Source organism: Microplitis mediator, chromosome 6 (assembly GCF_029852145.1).
Source record: "Microplitis mediator isolate UGA2020A chromosome 6, iyMicMedi2.1, whole genome shotgun sequence".
In the NCBI taxonomy this organism is placed as follows: Eukaryota; Metazoa; Arthropoda; class Insecta; order Hymenoptera; family Braconidae; genus Microplitis; species Microplitis mediator.
Genome location: NC_079974.1, coordinates 18,079,047 through 18,095,286, shown reverse-complemented (window position 1 = coordinate 18,095,286; position 16,240 = coordinate 18,079,047). Strand labels below are relative to the sequence as shown.

Here is a 16,240-nt window from a genome sequence, read left to right as displayed (position 1 = left end):
ACGCAAACTCTTGCTAATCCAACTATAAAAAATATGTCAATATGAAGCAACCTTCAGATTACTCATCATCAAAGACTTCCATAATAAAAATTTAGTCATTGATAATCATCGCGTCATCATATTATTGTGCGATTCATCATAATATATAAATATAAAAATTTTAATTATTAATTAATTATTAAATATTTAATTGTGGTATAAATTTTTTTCATCAGCATTCAAATAAATATTTAAATAAAAATATAACCAATAACGTTTGTCAAATCGTAGTTAAATATAAAACAACAATACAATGACTTACTTAAATTTAATAAATTTATTGATATGATTTTTGTTAAATAGTTTAATATTTAAATAATAGTTTAAATGAGCACGATGACTGTCAATTATTGAGTGATTAGGTAGTATGTAACAAGATGTACAGTTTTGAAGGGGATTACAGAAGAAAGCCCCAGCAAAATTTAGCTGGTGCTAGCAAGAGAAATGAAAAGTCGGTGTTGCTCCAGCATGCCCATCTTGAACGCATGAAACGTGAAGATATTCGTCAACGTAATAATGCTACTTTGAAAATTCAAGCTTACACGAGAAGTTACTTGATACGTCAGTCAATAAAACGAAGGAGTAGACAAGAATTCGATAATGCAAGATCTCAATTAACTGTCAAATTTTTATCTCTTGATATCTTGGAGCCTTATGTTAAAAATTTACTATTTTTTTATCAACTCAGTACGGATCTGCAGAGGTTCAATTGGTTGTTGGAACAAGTACTGGCTAATAAAAAAGAAATTTTAATTAATAATATTTCTTGGTCATGGAGAATAAAGTAAGTATTGAAATTATAAAATTTTATTTTAGTTTAGTTTAATTATTTATATATATTTGTTAATTTATTTGCAGATGGATTCTGAAACATAGCATAGAATTAATATCACATAATACCAATAGCCAATCAACAGCAATACCTCTGAGAGTACTTGAGACTTTTATCATAACGTGTGATGACATTATCGATAATGCAACAAAACGAAATAATTATTTACGTGATACATTAATTTATTTAATTAATAATTCATATTTTGGTAATTTAATGAGTCTATTTGAACAACACATTCAGTCATTGCCATCCACCAACATCACGACAGTACCATTAACACCTAGAATAAAATGTTACGTTAATTTGATGAAACGTCCACTAGAATTGTGCTCAGGATGTGAAGAATTTTATGTACCTGTACTCACTAAATTTATCTACACTGTTTTAATGCCGACAATGTCTGAAGCAATGCGTTCATTTTTGGTACCAGCTCTGACTGATCTACAAACTTGGCCGTACATTGAATTACTGATCGTTATAAATAAATTAAATATCAGTGAACCAACGACAAGTCTTTTCTACATCACTTTATCATTAGAGCCGGCTAATTTTTCCCTATCAAATGATTATGTTTTTGTAAACTACATTCAGGTACTTGGGTCTTTGAGTTTGACACAGAAAGCGCCGTGGAATGTAAGAGAATTTACGACAGGTGAGATGGAAGATGACAACATGTCGACAGACAGTGGCACGATAACTGTTGATCATAATCAAGATATGTGGCGACAATGCATGGGTATGTTGAACAACGAAGCCCGGGTGAATCGTATTCTCAGTGCTTTGGAGTACAACAATGACAACCCACTTGTCTTGGAGTATCTATGCCGTCTGTGTGATAATTTATTGCAAACAGACAAACTAGCGACGCATAAATATAAATTGCTGTATATGCTCGCCTTCAAACCACTTTTTTTGCGGCGTTTATGGGCAACATTGATGTCGACTCCACCTCTTTTGCAAATGATATCACGTGGAATAGCACCAACTACTGAGGACACTAAAAAAGTCGCACCACTAGTTGCTGTCTTTTGTTCACTATTTAGTCTGCTGATAGCAACTCTCCATGACAACGAATTTTTTCGTTCAGATGAATCACAGAATGATCAAAGTGCAATGCCATTTAATACGACTGAGCTTGTACCACTGTCGGGACACCTCAAAGACATTTGTCTAGGTCTTGTTGAAATTATTTTCTCCGATACAAGACCTATGGTACGTGATAATCACATGCGCGCTGTTATTGGGTCAATGAGCGATACAGACGGAGGACATTTGTCAAAACACGACACCCAGATATGGGAGTACTTGTTTAAGGCAACAACTGGACTATTACGGCAATTACATTCACGTGATTTGCGAAGACAATTTTGTCCAGAGGGTCATTGGATTAGTCCCAAACCCGAGTTTGATTTAATTTGGCAACGACGTCAAGGAGTCACTGGGGGATTATTGAAGTCAGATAAAGAAGCACCTAGTGGTCCGCCTCTTTCGACTAAAGAATTGCGAGCACTGACTTTACTTAGAACGGTACCATTTATTGTGCCATTTAATGACCGTGTTATGGTACTCCAGTCATTGATACAAAAAGACAGATCCGACCAGCAAGGCGAGCTTTCTCATTTTATGCAGGGCCCGACAATCCACATCGGTGTGCGTAGAAATTATTTGTACGAAGACTCCTTGGATAAACTGTCGCCTGAGAATGAACCTGAGTTGAGATTGAAAATGCGAGTACAGTTCATAAATACAGCAGGCCTTGATGAACCTGGTGTTGATGGTGGTGGATTATTTAGAGAATTTTTATCAGAATTACTTAAAACAAGCTTTGATCCAAACCGCGGATTCTTCAGACTCACTAAAGACAATATGCTCTATCCAAATCCAAAAGTTCATTTGCTTTTTGATGATTTTCCAAAGCATTATTATTTTATTGGACGAATGTTGGGTAAAGCGATCTACGAAAATTTACTTGTCGAGTTACCGTTTGCTGAATTTTTCTTATCAAAAATAGTTGGCATACAGTCGGATGTTGACATTCATCATCTAGACTCACTGGATCCAGTGATGTACAGAAATCTTCTGTACTTGAAGAGTTACAAAGGTGACGTGGCTGACTTGGGTCTAGATTTTACTGTACTGTCAGACGAGTTGGGCGAACGCAGAGTCGATGAACTAAAACCCAAGGGTTCGCAGATTCCTGTGACGAACGCCAATCGCATTGAGTACATTCATCTGATGGCCGATTACAAACTTAATAAAGAAATACGTCCTCAGTGTTATGCTTTCAAACAAGGACTTGCTAATGTTATTCCTTTGGAGTGGCTCCAGATGTTCAACAACAAAGAGATGCAGGTTCTAATTTCTGGAGCACAGATTCCAGTTGATGTTGATGATCTGAAACAGCACACTAATTACACTGGTGGTTATGCGATAGATCATCCAACTATTAGGGCATTTTGGCGCGTTGTCGAGAAATTTAATAACAAACAAAAAGGACAGTTGCTTAAATTTGTTACCAGCTGTAGTCGACCCCCTCTTCTAGGTTTCAAGGTAACTGACAGCTTTGATTATCTTTAAATATTAAATATTTAATATCGAATGTTAATTATTTTAATTTATTTCAGGAACTCGATCCTCCGTTTTGTATACAAAATGCCGGAAGTCTGGATCGGTTGCCTACATCCAGTACCTGTATGAATCTTTTAAAATTACCAGAATTTCCTGATGAAGTAACGCTACGTGAAAAATTACTTTACGCTATTCAAGCTGGTGCTGGTTTCGAGCTGAGTTAAATTAAACAACTCAATAAATAACTTCCGTCTTTAAATAATTTTTATTTTCTACCAGTACCTTTTCCTGTATTTTTTTTTCCTCCTCGAATTGTAAATATATATGTTGTAAATTAAAAATAATAATTTTTAAAACTATATAACGGTATACGTAATTCTCTGTGAGGTAATTAGAAGTTATTAATGCGTGATTAATAATAAGGGCGTGAAAGGTTAAAAATTAAGTGATTTATTAATAAATAATAAATACATGTAATCATTGGTGTAAATAAAATTATTCCTTATAAAATTAGCTTTAAATTTATGATTCTTATGAGTGTAAATGTAGCAGGCATACAACAATTGTTTAATTACATATCAAAAAAATCAAATAACTTATATAATAAAATTTTAAAAAATGCATGTACTGAATTTTGAATTGTCTAAACATGTATTTTTTAAATTTTTATTCTATAAACATTTTAATTTATTATTTCATAGTTTTAAAAATTGTCAGATGTCCGATAACTTTACTGTCATTTTTAAATTTACGATTTTTTAAAATATTACTTTAAATTTTTCGATTTTCTGTAGTCAGTAAGAAAATAAATTATTATTTTATTCTTTAATTTTTTAAAAATCCTATTTCTTAATCAAATCATTTAATTTTTATTTTTATGACAAGTAAAGTTATGAGTGTGAATGTAGCAGACATCAGATAAATTTAAAATTATAAATAATTTTAAAAAAATGCGCATTTAAAAAATTTTGAAATTCATAAGTGCATTTTTTATAAATACTTTTTTTTTAATTATTTATTCTATTTATTCATAATTTTAAATTTGTCTGACGTCTGGTACATTTAAACTCATGTAAAGTTGGCGCCACTGTCAGACGGACATTTTGTTTCTAATTTCGAAATTTAACTGTAGGTCGCGCAAAAATCTAACCATCATATTGACTTACTTTCACACACAAAAGAAATAAGACGGTTATAATTATGTATATGTATTGTTTACTCATATTTTTTTTTTCTTTTCCCGCCAGAATAATTGTTGACCAAGAGTTCGTGTTCTAGTGTTGTCTTATGACATGTATTTGATAATACACAATAAAAATAATAGTAACAGTGTTTGTAATTGCGGTGTATTTCGTCTTAGCTGATTAATATTTTAAAGCTTTTCTATTTTTATTTGGTAAGAAATTTTTTTTTTTTAAATTAATTGTTCCATCTATAACCTAATTAATTAACAATAATAAATGTCTCATTATTTAATTGAATTATTTATACATATATTTAGGTAATAACAAAATGACAACACGAACTGATCTTTTACAACGACCAAGACGTCGTAGTTCATTACGGCAAGCATTAGCAGTAATACCAGACATGACAAGTTTATCAGTATCATTGGGATCACCACCTGTTGCAAGTCCAAACAACAATAATTTAAATACTGATCGGAGTCCATGGCACTCGGGTTCAATAGGAACATCAAGTCCTGATGAATTGGTGATACAGAAACGTGGAAGACGCAGTAAAACAATAATATGGTCACCAGAGGCTGACTCCAAAAGAAATAGTCTGCTGAGTTACAGTATACGGGACCAGACACCTGAAAAAAATTCCGACTCCCAGTCACAGTCGCCAATTATGATGCGTGATAATTTGTCAATAAAAAAGAGGCTCGATTTAACTGGTGATTATGATGAATCACATCTGACTACTCCAGATAAAAAGTACAAATTTATGAATGGCGATAGTGAATTTACGGGTAGTAATTTATTAAATGGATTACGGGGACTGAGTAATGAACAACTTGTTAAAATGATTATGAATTTAGTGACAATGCAAGAAGAAGGAACATTGTCTATTGATAGTAAATTACGTGATGTTATTATAAATATTATTCCCGCTGCTGATATTAGTCCGCTGCAAGAGAGGCTGAGTGTTTTGAGGCAGAATATTTACAGCAGTCTCATTTCTGCTGGTGATTCTGCTTACATACGTGCCTATATACATTTAGATGCCTTTCAGGTATGTAAATTATTTAAATATCAAGGGGATTTTACTGCTACCCTTTTAATTGTTAACATCAACTGGTCTCATTGGGTTGAAAAAAAAATATACATATAGGGTGACTGACTCAGTGAATGAACGCAACCAGTGAAGTAACGGTTGTATTTTTTCATATTTTAATATGAGGTAAAAGACCTAGTACCCGATCACTCCATGTATTTGTATATCTATATTTAGTAAAATTAAGTAAATATTGACATACAAATACATGAGTACTTGGGTACTTGTTCCCTGGCCGGAAACTGGGTCTTTTACCTTGGAAGGATGCAACAAAATTGTTAATCAAACGGCAATAAAGTATTTTTTTAATGTAATTGCGATTAAAATCTAAATGCCGTAGGTAAAAATTATATAAAGGTCATTCACTGGTCGAGTTCATTCAATGGACCGACCACTCTGTATACATAATAGGGTGATTCATTTCTACAAAAGTTTTTTTTTTTTTTAAGTGCTCAAGCAAAATCTCAATCTACATTGAAAACAAAAATTCTCACCAAATATGAGCTCTTAATTCCAATGCTAAGTACTTGCCATTTGATTTCAAAGATTTCCCATTTAAAATACACGTAAATTAAATTACTTCTTTTTTAACTTTCTAATACTCAGCTGCGTTTCATAAAATCAAGGCGGTTTTGGTCGCAAATTGTAGGGCATTTGGTGTTCCTCAAAAGTGCCCATAGTTATTTAGCTGTAATTCCAGCTGTTTCACTTGTGTCCGTTGCGGAACTCATTTTTCCTATGAAAATGACCTTTATTGGCTTGCAGAACATAAACCAATGAAAGTACATCAAAAATGTTAATAGAAATTTTATAGGAAATTTTATTCCCTTCAAAAAAAGTCCTGTGAGTCAAGTCGCTAAAGTCCATAGTTTCGATGGATTGAGTATTTTTTTTTTCGATATAGATTGAGATTTTGCTTGAGCACTTAAAAAAAAAAAAACTTTTGCGGAAATGAATCACCCTAATATATAATATACATTTCTAAAGAATATATATTTATGTATATATCTAACGGTAGTTTATTGTGCGATAATTATTTAAATTTTGATGTGTTATAAATTTAAATTTAAAATTATACTTTTTAATTATTACGGAGTGAACGCTAATTAAATCCGGAGTTAATGGGGAGTGGATGACTGTGCATTTATTTAATATCCTTGGAGTAAAATTCACTTAAAGAAAGTTTATTTGATAATAAAACTCTAAATTGGAGTGAATGCGGATTTAAATAAAATCCAGTTCACTCCGGATCCACTCCTAATTTTTTACTGTCCTATAGATATTTTATGAGTAATTAAAATATATTTTTTTTTTTTTTTAGAAAACGTTGATGGAGCAAGGAAATAAGTTGTTGCAGTCACAGCATTGGGTTTCATTGATACATTATGTATTTACAGCGTGGGCTATAACTAAAGATTTACCAGAATGGAATAATGAAGATAATACGTCACAAAAATGTTATTCTTGCCTTACACGTTTTTGTAAACAAGCTTTACTAAATGGTAACTTTGACCATTCTGATCTTGAAGTATTCGCTGAAAAGTAAGTTACCTAATTTGAATTATTTTATCTTATTACAATCAGTACAATTATTATTAATTTAATTTACTTATAAATTATTATTTACAGAATACAGAGTATAGTACATGATTATGAAGATATGAAAATTTGTCTTCAAATGGCACGAGAAATGATGCGATAAATACTCATAGATCACCACTTACCGCAGGTGGAAACCCCACTTCTGGAACGGCGATTATCAAAAGAATCGTCCACTTACTGTTATATGACAATTAACAGTAAAATTAATTTAAAAATTTTAGGGTAAACTACTCAGTCCCCAGCCCCGTTAAAAAAATTTTTCATACATTTATACATCACGAGAACGTTTCAAATTTTTTTACAAATTCTATACTAGTAAAACGTTTATTATAATTCTTATAATTAGTGATAAAATATCTTATAGAAAAATATATAAATAAAAATAAGTAAATTTGAAACAAAGTACCAGCAGGCAGCACTTTGACCAGTAATAAAATTAAATATAATTGTCTTAAAATAATTTTGTTAATAAAATATATAGAGAGGTTGGATACTGGGTACATTACCCTACGTGTGAATGATATTGTACCCAGTATTTTTTCTTAATTCATTTATAATTAACTATTAAATAATGTAAATGTAATTTTTAAGCTTTGTATTTGAATGTTTGTTCGTTTATTTTTTTTATAATCAACTTTAGGTAAGAAGAAAAATCGACAGTGATACAGAGACTTAGTTTATATATATTTTTAAAAATAGTGCTATGATTTATCAACTTCATTATGTAATGTTTTTTACGGTAAAAAAAAATAACATGAAAATTTTGTTTAAAATCTTTTATACATCCATTTGTAATTACAACTGTAATACTTATTAAATTTTTGACGTTTAATAAATTATATTCTCTGTAATTCCATTTATTTTATTTTTTGACTTAATAAGTAACAATTAATTGGTGAGAATTTAGTTGGCAATTTTAAAAATTTTTTTAAATAAATAAATAAAATTTAAATAGAATAAAAATTAAAGGCCAGTTTTTCAAACTGGGTTTATTTTTATCCGGATTTAAATCAATATTTCTAGTATTTCTATATAAAAGATATACATGTAGGAGAGGAAAGTCACCGGTGCTGGGCAACAGCAGCGGAAGTAGTTCGACGCCCGCCACGAGACCGCACCCAGCCGCTTGTAGTGTTCCTGGCAAGACATTTATCTCAGAACTGTTATATTCCAGACTTGAAAACATTTTCGACATCAGTACACCTCTGTCATTTAATACGGACAAGTTTAATTTTGGATCTATTATAGTAGATCCTATATTACATCAAGACATTAATCTTTATCATCAATTATTCAATAAATAATTTATCTGTGAAATTAAAGTTGAACTTTCAAAGAAAATTAATTCTAATTAAAACTTTTTCTGTGCACTCATTCCGATCAGAACAAATGTGCGGAAGGATTTGATGTAATAGTTCTTGAAACACCAACACTGCTGGCCTGCTTCTATGATTCTGAAATCCGATTTGAATGATGGGATCGAACTTTACATCATTGAAATGTCTCTTCTAATTTCTTGGCAAAGGCGGTTTCAACGAATCCGGCATTAAGTAATCGTGTAACCGTGCATTGTCTATAAGATTATAATTTATACGTTGGTGTATGTCAGGTCAGAGCTGCTCCCGTTTTTAAGCAGCATCCGAGTTACTCCAGAGGATACATGCAATACTGAAATACAGATCGGCTGAATGCATGCATTCAGAGGACTCATCGAAGAACCATCATATCTTGCAAGTATTTCGGAACAGGAATATTAACAGCTATTCCTTATAGGATGAAGTGATGCATTTTTGATGGATTCGTTTCATCTTATTTCTGCCCACTGACGGAAGACATTCGCAAATCACCTGTTTGCTAATCTTTGTACACGATATCGGCCTACAGGATCAATGTGTCTTGTTAACTTGAACCTGGAGGGTCTTCCTAAATACACGAATAAATCATCGTAGCTAAAATACATGAGGATTTTCCTCACGCATAAATAAGGCAAATCGATAATATTTACCAACATCTTCTCAGTTTCTTTCTGCAACTGATAGCGCTTGTATTCCTCCTGAAAACTATTTATTAGTACTTGATGGTTCCACGGGAGACTATGCACGTTGAGCTCCAAAGCTTTCCAAATACTTTCATTCTCTGCATACATCACCATCTGATCCAAATTTTTAAACAGTAAATCGTAAAAACTAACATAACGATCCCCAATTTCTTCTTCCTCCATTTTCCTGACTTGAGCTTGGCGCTTATTCCTTAAATCGTATTTTTTTGTTATTTTTAAATCAGCCCACTTGATCAGTCTCTTGTTAACGAAAAGTCCAGCATTCCAGAATTTCTCTAGATGCTTTCGAAATATTTTCCTGTTACGAAAAGAATATAATCGAAATTCAGCGCCACTGACATCTGCACCCATATTCAACATCAGCTCGAGCATATCAAGATCGAGTTCCTCAAGAGTCATATCAATAACATTTACGCATGTTGAAGTTGACTTTCGCTTAGCTGTGGCATTTATATCAGAACCCATTTCAATCAACATCAACACTGTCTCTTTTAGATGAAACCTCACGGCTTCAAGAAGCGGCGTAATATCATCAAAATAATCCGTGTTACTTCTGATATTCACATCAGCGCCAGCATCTAACAAACGCTTAACAATGTCTTTATTTCTAGTACCAACAGCAAAATGTAAAATTGTTTTTTCATCATTTGACTTGATATTAACCCGAGCACCCTTGCTCAGTAAAAAATCAACCATTGCACTATCATAATTCATTACAGCATAATGCAATGCCGTGTATCCATCACCCCGGTCTTTACAATGAGCATTGACATCTCCACCGAGGTCTACTAATAATTGAACCATCTCCAAACTTTTAAATTTTGCGGCAACTTGCAAAGCAGTCATACCATTCAGATGTTCCATATCAGTGTCTATTTTACTCTCAGTCGAATGCATTTGATAATGATTCCTAATGAAATTTCCATGAACGGCCCGACGATTAGTTGTTGAGTAAGGGATAGATTGATATGTGGAGTACACATCTATAGTTGCACCTTTGCTTATTAATTTTTTCGCGATTGTCAAATTATTCTTCAATGCTGCAATATGGAGAGGCGTCAAGCCAGACTCTGCTTTGAAATTAACATGACAGTTTCCGTGATCCAATAGAAGCTGGACGATGTTTTCTTGCTCCAACTCCACGGCGACGTCCAAGGCAGTTAATCCACCGTAGTAGTTACAATGCTTGTAAGCTGCAGTGACCGTGACATCTACATCCATCTCCAATAAATATTTGACTATTGCTGTATTGTCATTTTTAATTGCGAAATAAAGCATAGTTTGATTTTCATCATCACGCTGATTAAAAGCCGCGTATTTATTCAGTATAATGGCCATATCTCTGTCACTGCAACTGCTATTGTTTAGCTGTTTGATTGAGTAGTTTTTTAAATCTTCAAGCGTCAATTCCTCGGCATTTGGGACACTCCATGTACGTAAAATTCTTCTCATGCCAATTAAAAGCTGTCGGTTAACCCAGTCCAGGTCACTTTTTAATGCCCATCTTTGAAATATTCTATAGCGAAGTGTTGCTTGCCATAGATTCCATGAATATATGGAATGATATTTGTTAAGCCTCCTGGCACGACACGCCAGCAAGAGCTTTATTCCCGGTAGGTATTTTTCGTTGATGGCAACTTGAAGTGCTGTGACACCTGTCGAGTCTACGGCGTCAATGTCCGAGAGTGAGCCTACAATATTTCTAATCTGCACGATATCTTTATCTTTTACAGCTTGTGTAAGTGAGTCATCTGGTAGAACCGATTGAAATAAACGTTTGTTCAAATAAGACTTGTGAGATTTTGAAGTTGATGATAAGTGATCAAGACGTTGTTTTTTAGCAGGTCTTCGGTCGTCGTTAGACATTTTTTTTTATTTATTCATCAATTCCTGAAAATGATTTTTTATCGTTATTTTGTTTATAACTTAATTTACATACAAACATACTTATTTATGATACTGAATTAACATTTTTTTTACGGGTATGTGTCATAAAAGGCGGTGTAAAAGTTTAAATAATTAATCTATAAATTTTTTGTTTCTTGGAGCCCTGAATTTTGAATTTTCTAAACATGCATTTTTTTATTTTTATTTTGTAAACATTTTAATTTATTATTTCAAAACTTGAAAAATTGTCAGATGTCCGCACGGAGAAAAATGGTGGCTCAAAACCTACCAATTTTTATTATGCTGTCGACCAAACTTGAAACAGGAAGGGAAGCATCCAAAACTTTATTATGCTCTTATAAAAAATTATTATGCCACATCACAATTCTTATAATTTATGAAACCCAATTTTTATTAAAACCTTATCGATAAGTTTCTCGGGCGTAGTATGAGCACAATAATTTTTTGGATGCTTTCCTTCCTGTTTCAAGTTTGGTCGACAGCATAATGAAAAAATTGGTTTTCGAGCCAACATTTTTCTCCATGCGCTAACTTTACTTTTATGGATCATGCTTATTTATGGTAAGTAAGTATATAGCGATTGCAAAAAAAATTAAAATACTAACCTGGGATTAAGAATATAAAAACCAACTGTTTATTAAACAATAATTATTTAAAAAATTAAAAATGACACTAGGGTTTGTACACGTTAATGTGTAGATGTTATTTTATCACATTAACATCGTTTTTTGAACTGAACCTGAACACGTGGTCGCATGCGCTATGTTGAAAAAATCGATTTTAAGCACTTCAATTAACCAATCAAGAATCGAGTTAAAATTTCCAACACGATTTTTAATGATTGATTTTTTTTTTAAATTATAAAAACAAGAATTTATTTCCAATTCCGTAAATTAAAATCTACAGCAATTTTTAAATTATTTAAACTGAATCTCACAAATGATTTTTTGGTGTCGTGTTCGGCCCTAGCGAATTCGGTTATGCCGAAAAAGTATCTAAAACATACCTGGTATTTGAGTATTATTTTGGTATATTTTCAGTAGAATTCTAAAAGTATACTCAAATTATACTCATCCATAATGATAATTTAGGTATATTTTTGAACAATTTATACCGAAGTTATACTGAGATAAAAAAATAATTTCTTAGATATCGATATATTTAATGTATTTAAGTATATTAGTTGAATAATTTATTTATAAGTTTTTTTAATAAATAATTAAAAAAAAAAAGCTATAATTGATTGAGGTTTCAAACTTTTGAGTTCTCACTTGAGAGTCTCGTGAAGTTCTCATAGCGCTGTCACAGGTCTTAATGAAATGAACAATTTTATTTTTATTTATGGTTTGATTTTTTTATGCATTATATTTGTGTTAACTAACTATGCTATTATTGGAATAGAATCAAATAAATAATAAATTAATGATAATTGTATGTCTATCAAACACAAACAGAAATATTTCCTATAACAGTGAAATTTTTTTTATTTTGGTAAAAAAAAAAAAAAGTAAATAAGTATTTACTACTAAAAATCATTATAATACTAAACACTCAATTTAAATAGTCTTTTATAATTTTCTATGTATTCAATAAATTTATTTACTTCAAACTTCAAAGAAACATTTTTCCTTTTTACCAGGTAAAGACTTATATATCCCAGACTTGAACACAATTTCGGTGCACACATCTGTCATTTGACAAAATATCAAGTACAATATAATTCAAATTAACTAAAATAAATTGTAACGAATCTTAATATTTTCGTTTGCTTTAATGAAAAAGTTTTAGATGAGTTAACTACTGAAGTTCGGTTTTACAAATTAAAAAGTCCTAATTAAATACAAACTTAAAAATCAGTTGCATTAACTATTTATATAGTTGATTGAATTAAAAAATATTACACATCTCTATTTAGAGATATTTATAACAACTATGTAGTGGTGTTGTAGTAACTCAGAAAAAATAGTTAACGGAGCGCTACACAGAAAACAAATATTAGTAAATATTACTGAGATTTTCGTCAACAGCGCGCCTTGACCGAATCTCAGTAAATATTACTGAGTAGAACGTAAAAATTAATAACAGATGCATTTTTTTGACAAGTGTCTTGTAGTTTTTTAAGGTTTAAGTAGTTATTTTAAATCGTCAAGCAGTATATTTCAACGATTAACTGTTAATTATAGCAGATTAAACATTAAAATCATAATTTTACTGATTAAAACGACATTAGTTATTGAACATAACATAAATACTTAGGAGTTGAACTTCAATTATTGTCTATTGTTTTTTTCTGTGAAGCGGATGGAGCTAAAAGCTAGATTGTTAATATGACTTCGCATTTACCTGTTTTAGAATCTTCTTTGTAATCAGCAAGCTCGTTCTTAATTGTTATTTGAAAAAAAAATCAATCGTCAACGGAGACTTTAATTCATAATTAATTATTATAAATGAAACTTTAAACTTATGATTACTTTCTATCACTAATTATTAATTATTAACGTATACTTCATCCGTTCCAATTTCTATTTAAAATTTTACTAATAAAAGTATTGAATATTTATTTAAAAGTGATGTTTGAAATGCAAATTTAATTATTCTTTTTTTCTATTTAATGATTCTACTTTTACTTTCTTTATTTTATTTAAAAATACTTAGAGAACAACGAAAAAAAAAAAAAACAAAATGAACAATAGTAATTAAAATTATAAATAATTAAATATTAAAATAAATTGTTACAATTACCCAAAATTAAAAATACAAAGTAATTTATTTTTGATATATACAATATTCATATATTTAATATACATAAATAAATTAAATCAATAATTACAATTCAAAATTACGACTTATGAACTACGAGTTTATTAACAGCGGTTTATAGGTTCTGAATTACCGACAGAGTTTTTAAAACTTGACTTATTTTTTTTGAACTTTAAAGTAAAAGTTGAGATGGATAAACTGCTCAAATAATAATGAAAATTTACAATCATTACTAAAACATAATTATCTAACATCGAGCGAAGCGGTTTAGTTGAATAAAAATCGAAAAAAATTGAGATATCTTTGGTAATTCATCGAAATTTCGCGGGTTCCGCCTGCACTCCACAAAATGAGTTCTAATTAGTCAGAAATACCTTATATCGAAAAAAATGCTTCGTACGTTCCTGCGCAGTAATAAAATACTTCGATGTAATCATAAGTTAGATCTCATTAGATTGATTAATAAGTATTACTTTTACTTTGAAAAAAAAAAACATTCAACAGTGATATATGTAAACAACAAACATGGCGTCGAAGTCTTTTTTGCGACATGTGAAGTAGCGCCATCTCGAGTTGCTGGATGCTATTGGTGAGCATGTTTCAAAATAATTGATGATAGAATGCTGCAGATGGCTCTAGCGTTAGCTCCTTCGAGCCTTGTCGATATTTTATAAGCAAACTGGAATAATACTGTTCCACATACAATAACAGCCAGTTTTTCTATCTGGGATGAAAAGAAAAATAGAATTGCCTGTACGTCTCGGGCTATTCACGCAAAATCGACCACTTTTTACCATGACCCCTTTCGATTTGAGTGAATGAAATTTGATTCTATAAATGATGAATTTCAGAATTTTTTCTAACTTTTTCGCCGAATCAAAAACAAGTTATGGAATTTGGAAAAAAGTTTTTTTTTTTTTTTTTTCTATTAATTATGGCTTTTTTTAAATTTGGCTTATTCGGACGTTTTTGGTTAAACCTTTTGTTTTTAAATGTAATTTTTGGAAAACAATTTATTAGAATTATTCAACCCGATCTCTACCATAATTTTTAAGATTTTCGAAAAAAATTAAAAATTTCTCGATTAATACCATTTTAGAATTTTTTTGTTACCACATAAAACTTTTGCATTTTTTGCAAATCCAGCTATTTTTTTGGAGTGGTGTTCATCCGATTTCGATTTTTTTTTTTTTTCACGTTTTATTATTTTAGGTTTTTTTTTGTAGCGCCATTTTGAAAATTTTTGAGTCCAAAAAGAACTTGTAATATTGAAAAAATCATAAAAAAGAAAATTGAACGTAGTATTCATTATAAAAATTGTTTTGGTTTCGACAAATTAAGATAAAAACTAAAAGAAAGCTTCCGTTATTATTTTGGTATTTTTTTTTCAGAAACGAGATTAAAAAATATCGAAAAAAAAACAAATGTTGCTTCTCGGTCCATTTTCTAACGAATGGCGATTCAAAAAAATGTTGAATAGGTGATTATTCAATAAATAGGTAGTTTTGAATGTCCCTCATTTGTTAAAAAATGGACCGAAAAACAAATTTTTTTTTTAATTTTCTTCATTTTTTAATCTAGTTAGAAAAAAAAATACAAAAACAATAATTTAAGCTTCCTTTTAGTTTTTATCTTCATTTTTGGAAAAAAAAAACGAAATTTTTCAATGATTACTACGTTACATTCTTGATTTTATATTTTTTTTTATTTTGAAGGTTTTCTTGGGACTCACAACAATTTTGAAAATTGTGGTGCGAAGAAAAAAGCCAAAAAAAAATAGTTTTTTTTTTCAATCGAAAAAAAAAATAAATTGCAAAAAAACCACTCCGAACCAATTGGAAGATTTGCAGAAAATGCCAACGTTTCATATAGTAAGAAAAAAAAATTCAAAAATGGTTAAAATCGATAAATTTTTGAATTTTTCCAAAAATCTCAAAAATGATGGTCAAGATACGTTCGAGTAATGTTTTTTTATTTTTTGACATAAGTACATTTAAAAACAAAAATTAAAAAAAAAAACTTTGCCATAAACTTTAATTTTTTTAGCTATTTAAAAATAGAAATTTTTGGCGATTTTTCACGTTTAAAAATTTATTTTTCGGTGTCCACTGGGAATTAAGCGATAAAAATCATGGAAATTATATTATACACTCCAGTAAAGATTATCAAACCCATAAACCATCGATCCA

General features: G+C 30.6%; 3 protein-coding genes across 3 annotated transcripts; 2 read left to right on the top strand and 1 right to left on the bottom strand.

Annotated features, from left to right (window-relative positions):
• The first annotated feature begins 99 nt into the window (after window positions 1–99).
• On the top strand, window positions 100–3,955 carry LOC130669864 (ubiquitin-protein ligase E3C). Its single transcript, XM_057473001.1, has 3 exons — window positions 100–823; window positions 898–3,424; window positions 3,499–3,955. The coding sequence occupies exons 1-3, from the start codon at window positions 417–419 to the stop codon at window positions 3,664–3,666; spliced, it is 3,102 nt and encodes a 1,033-aa protein (XP_057328984.1). The 5' UTR covers window positions 100–416; the 3' UTR covers window positions 3,667–3,955.
• Window positions 3,956–4,594: 639 nt separating this feature from the next.
• LOC130669898 (uncharacterized) lies at window positions 4,595–8,145 on the top strand. Its single transcript, XM_057473043.1, has 4 exons — window positions 4,595–4,838; window positions 4,944–5,680; window positions 7,044–7,264; window positions 7,352–8,145. Exons 2-4 carry the CDS (start codon window positions 4,955–4,957, stop codon window positions 7,422–7,424), a joined length of 1,020 nt encoding a protein of 339 aa, XP_057329026.1. The 5' UTR covers window positions 4,595–4,838; window positions 4,944–4,954; the 3' UTR covers window positions 7,425–8,145.
• A 79-nt stretch (window positions 8,146–8,224) lies between these two features.
• LOC130669608 (putative ankyrin repeat protein RF_0381) lies at window positions 8,225–12,034 on the bottom strand. Its single transcript, XM_057472594.1, has 2 exons — window positions 11,897–12,034; window positions 8,225–11,273 (listed from the first exon to the last, which is right to left on the bottom strand). The coding sequence occupies exon 2, from the start codon at window positions 11,247–11,249 to the stop codon at window positions 9,168–9,170; it is 2,082 nt and encodes a 693-aa protein (XP_057328577.1). The 5' UTR covers window positions 11,250–11,273; window positions 11,897–12,034; the 3' UTR covers window positions 8,225–9,167.
• Between the last annotated feature and the right edge of the window lie 4,206 nt (window positions 12,035–16,240).

Excerpts from the sequence above, each read along its gene's own strand:
- LOC130669864 (XM_057473001.1), top strand. The coding sequence starts at position 417 with ATGTACAGTTTTGAAGGGGATTACAGAAGAAAGCCCCAGCAAAATTTA. Across the intron at positions 824-897 it reads TCTTGGTCATGGAGAATAAA|ATGGATTCTGAAACATAGCA; the intron begins GTAAGTATTGAA and ends ATTTATTTGCAG. Across the intron at positions 3,425-3,498 it reads CCCCTCTTCTAGGTTTCAAG|GAACTCGATCCTCCGTTTTG; the intron begins GTAACTGACAGC and ends AATTTATTTCAG.
- LOC130669898 (XM_057473043.1), top strand. The coding sequence starts at position 4,955 with ATGACAACACGAACTGATCTTTTACAACGACCAAGACGTCGTAGTTCA. Across the intron at positions 5,681-7,043 it reads TACATTTAGATGCCTTTCAG|AAAACGTTGATGGAGCAAGG; the intron begins GTATGTAAATTA and ends TTTTTTTTTTAG. Across the intron at positions 7,265-7,351 it reads CTTGAAGTATTCGCTGAAAA|AATACAGAGTATAGTACATG; the intron begins GTAAGTTACCTA and ends TATTATTTACAG.
- LOC130669608 (XM_057472594.1), bottom strand. The coding sequence starts at position 11,249 with ATGTCTAACGACGACCGAAGACCTGCTAAAAAACAACGTCTTGATCAC.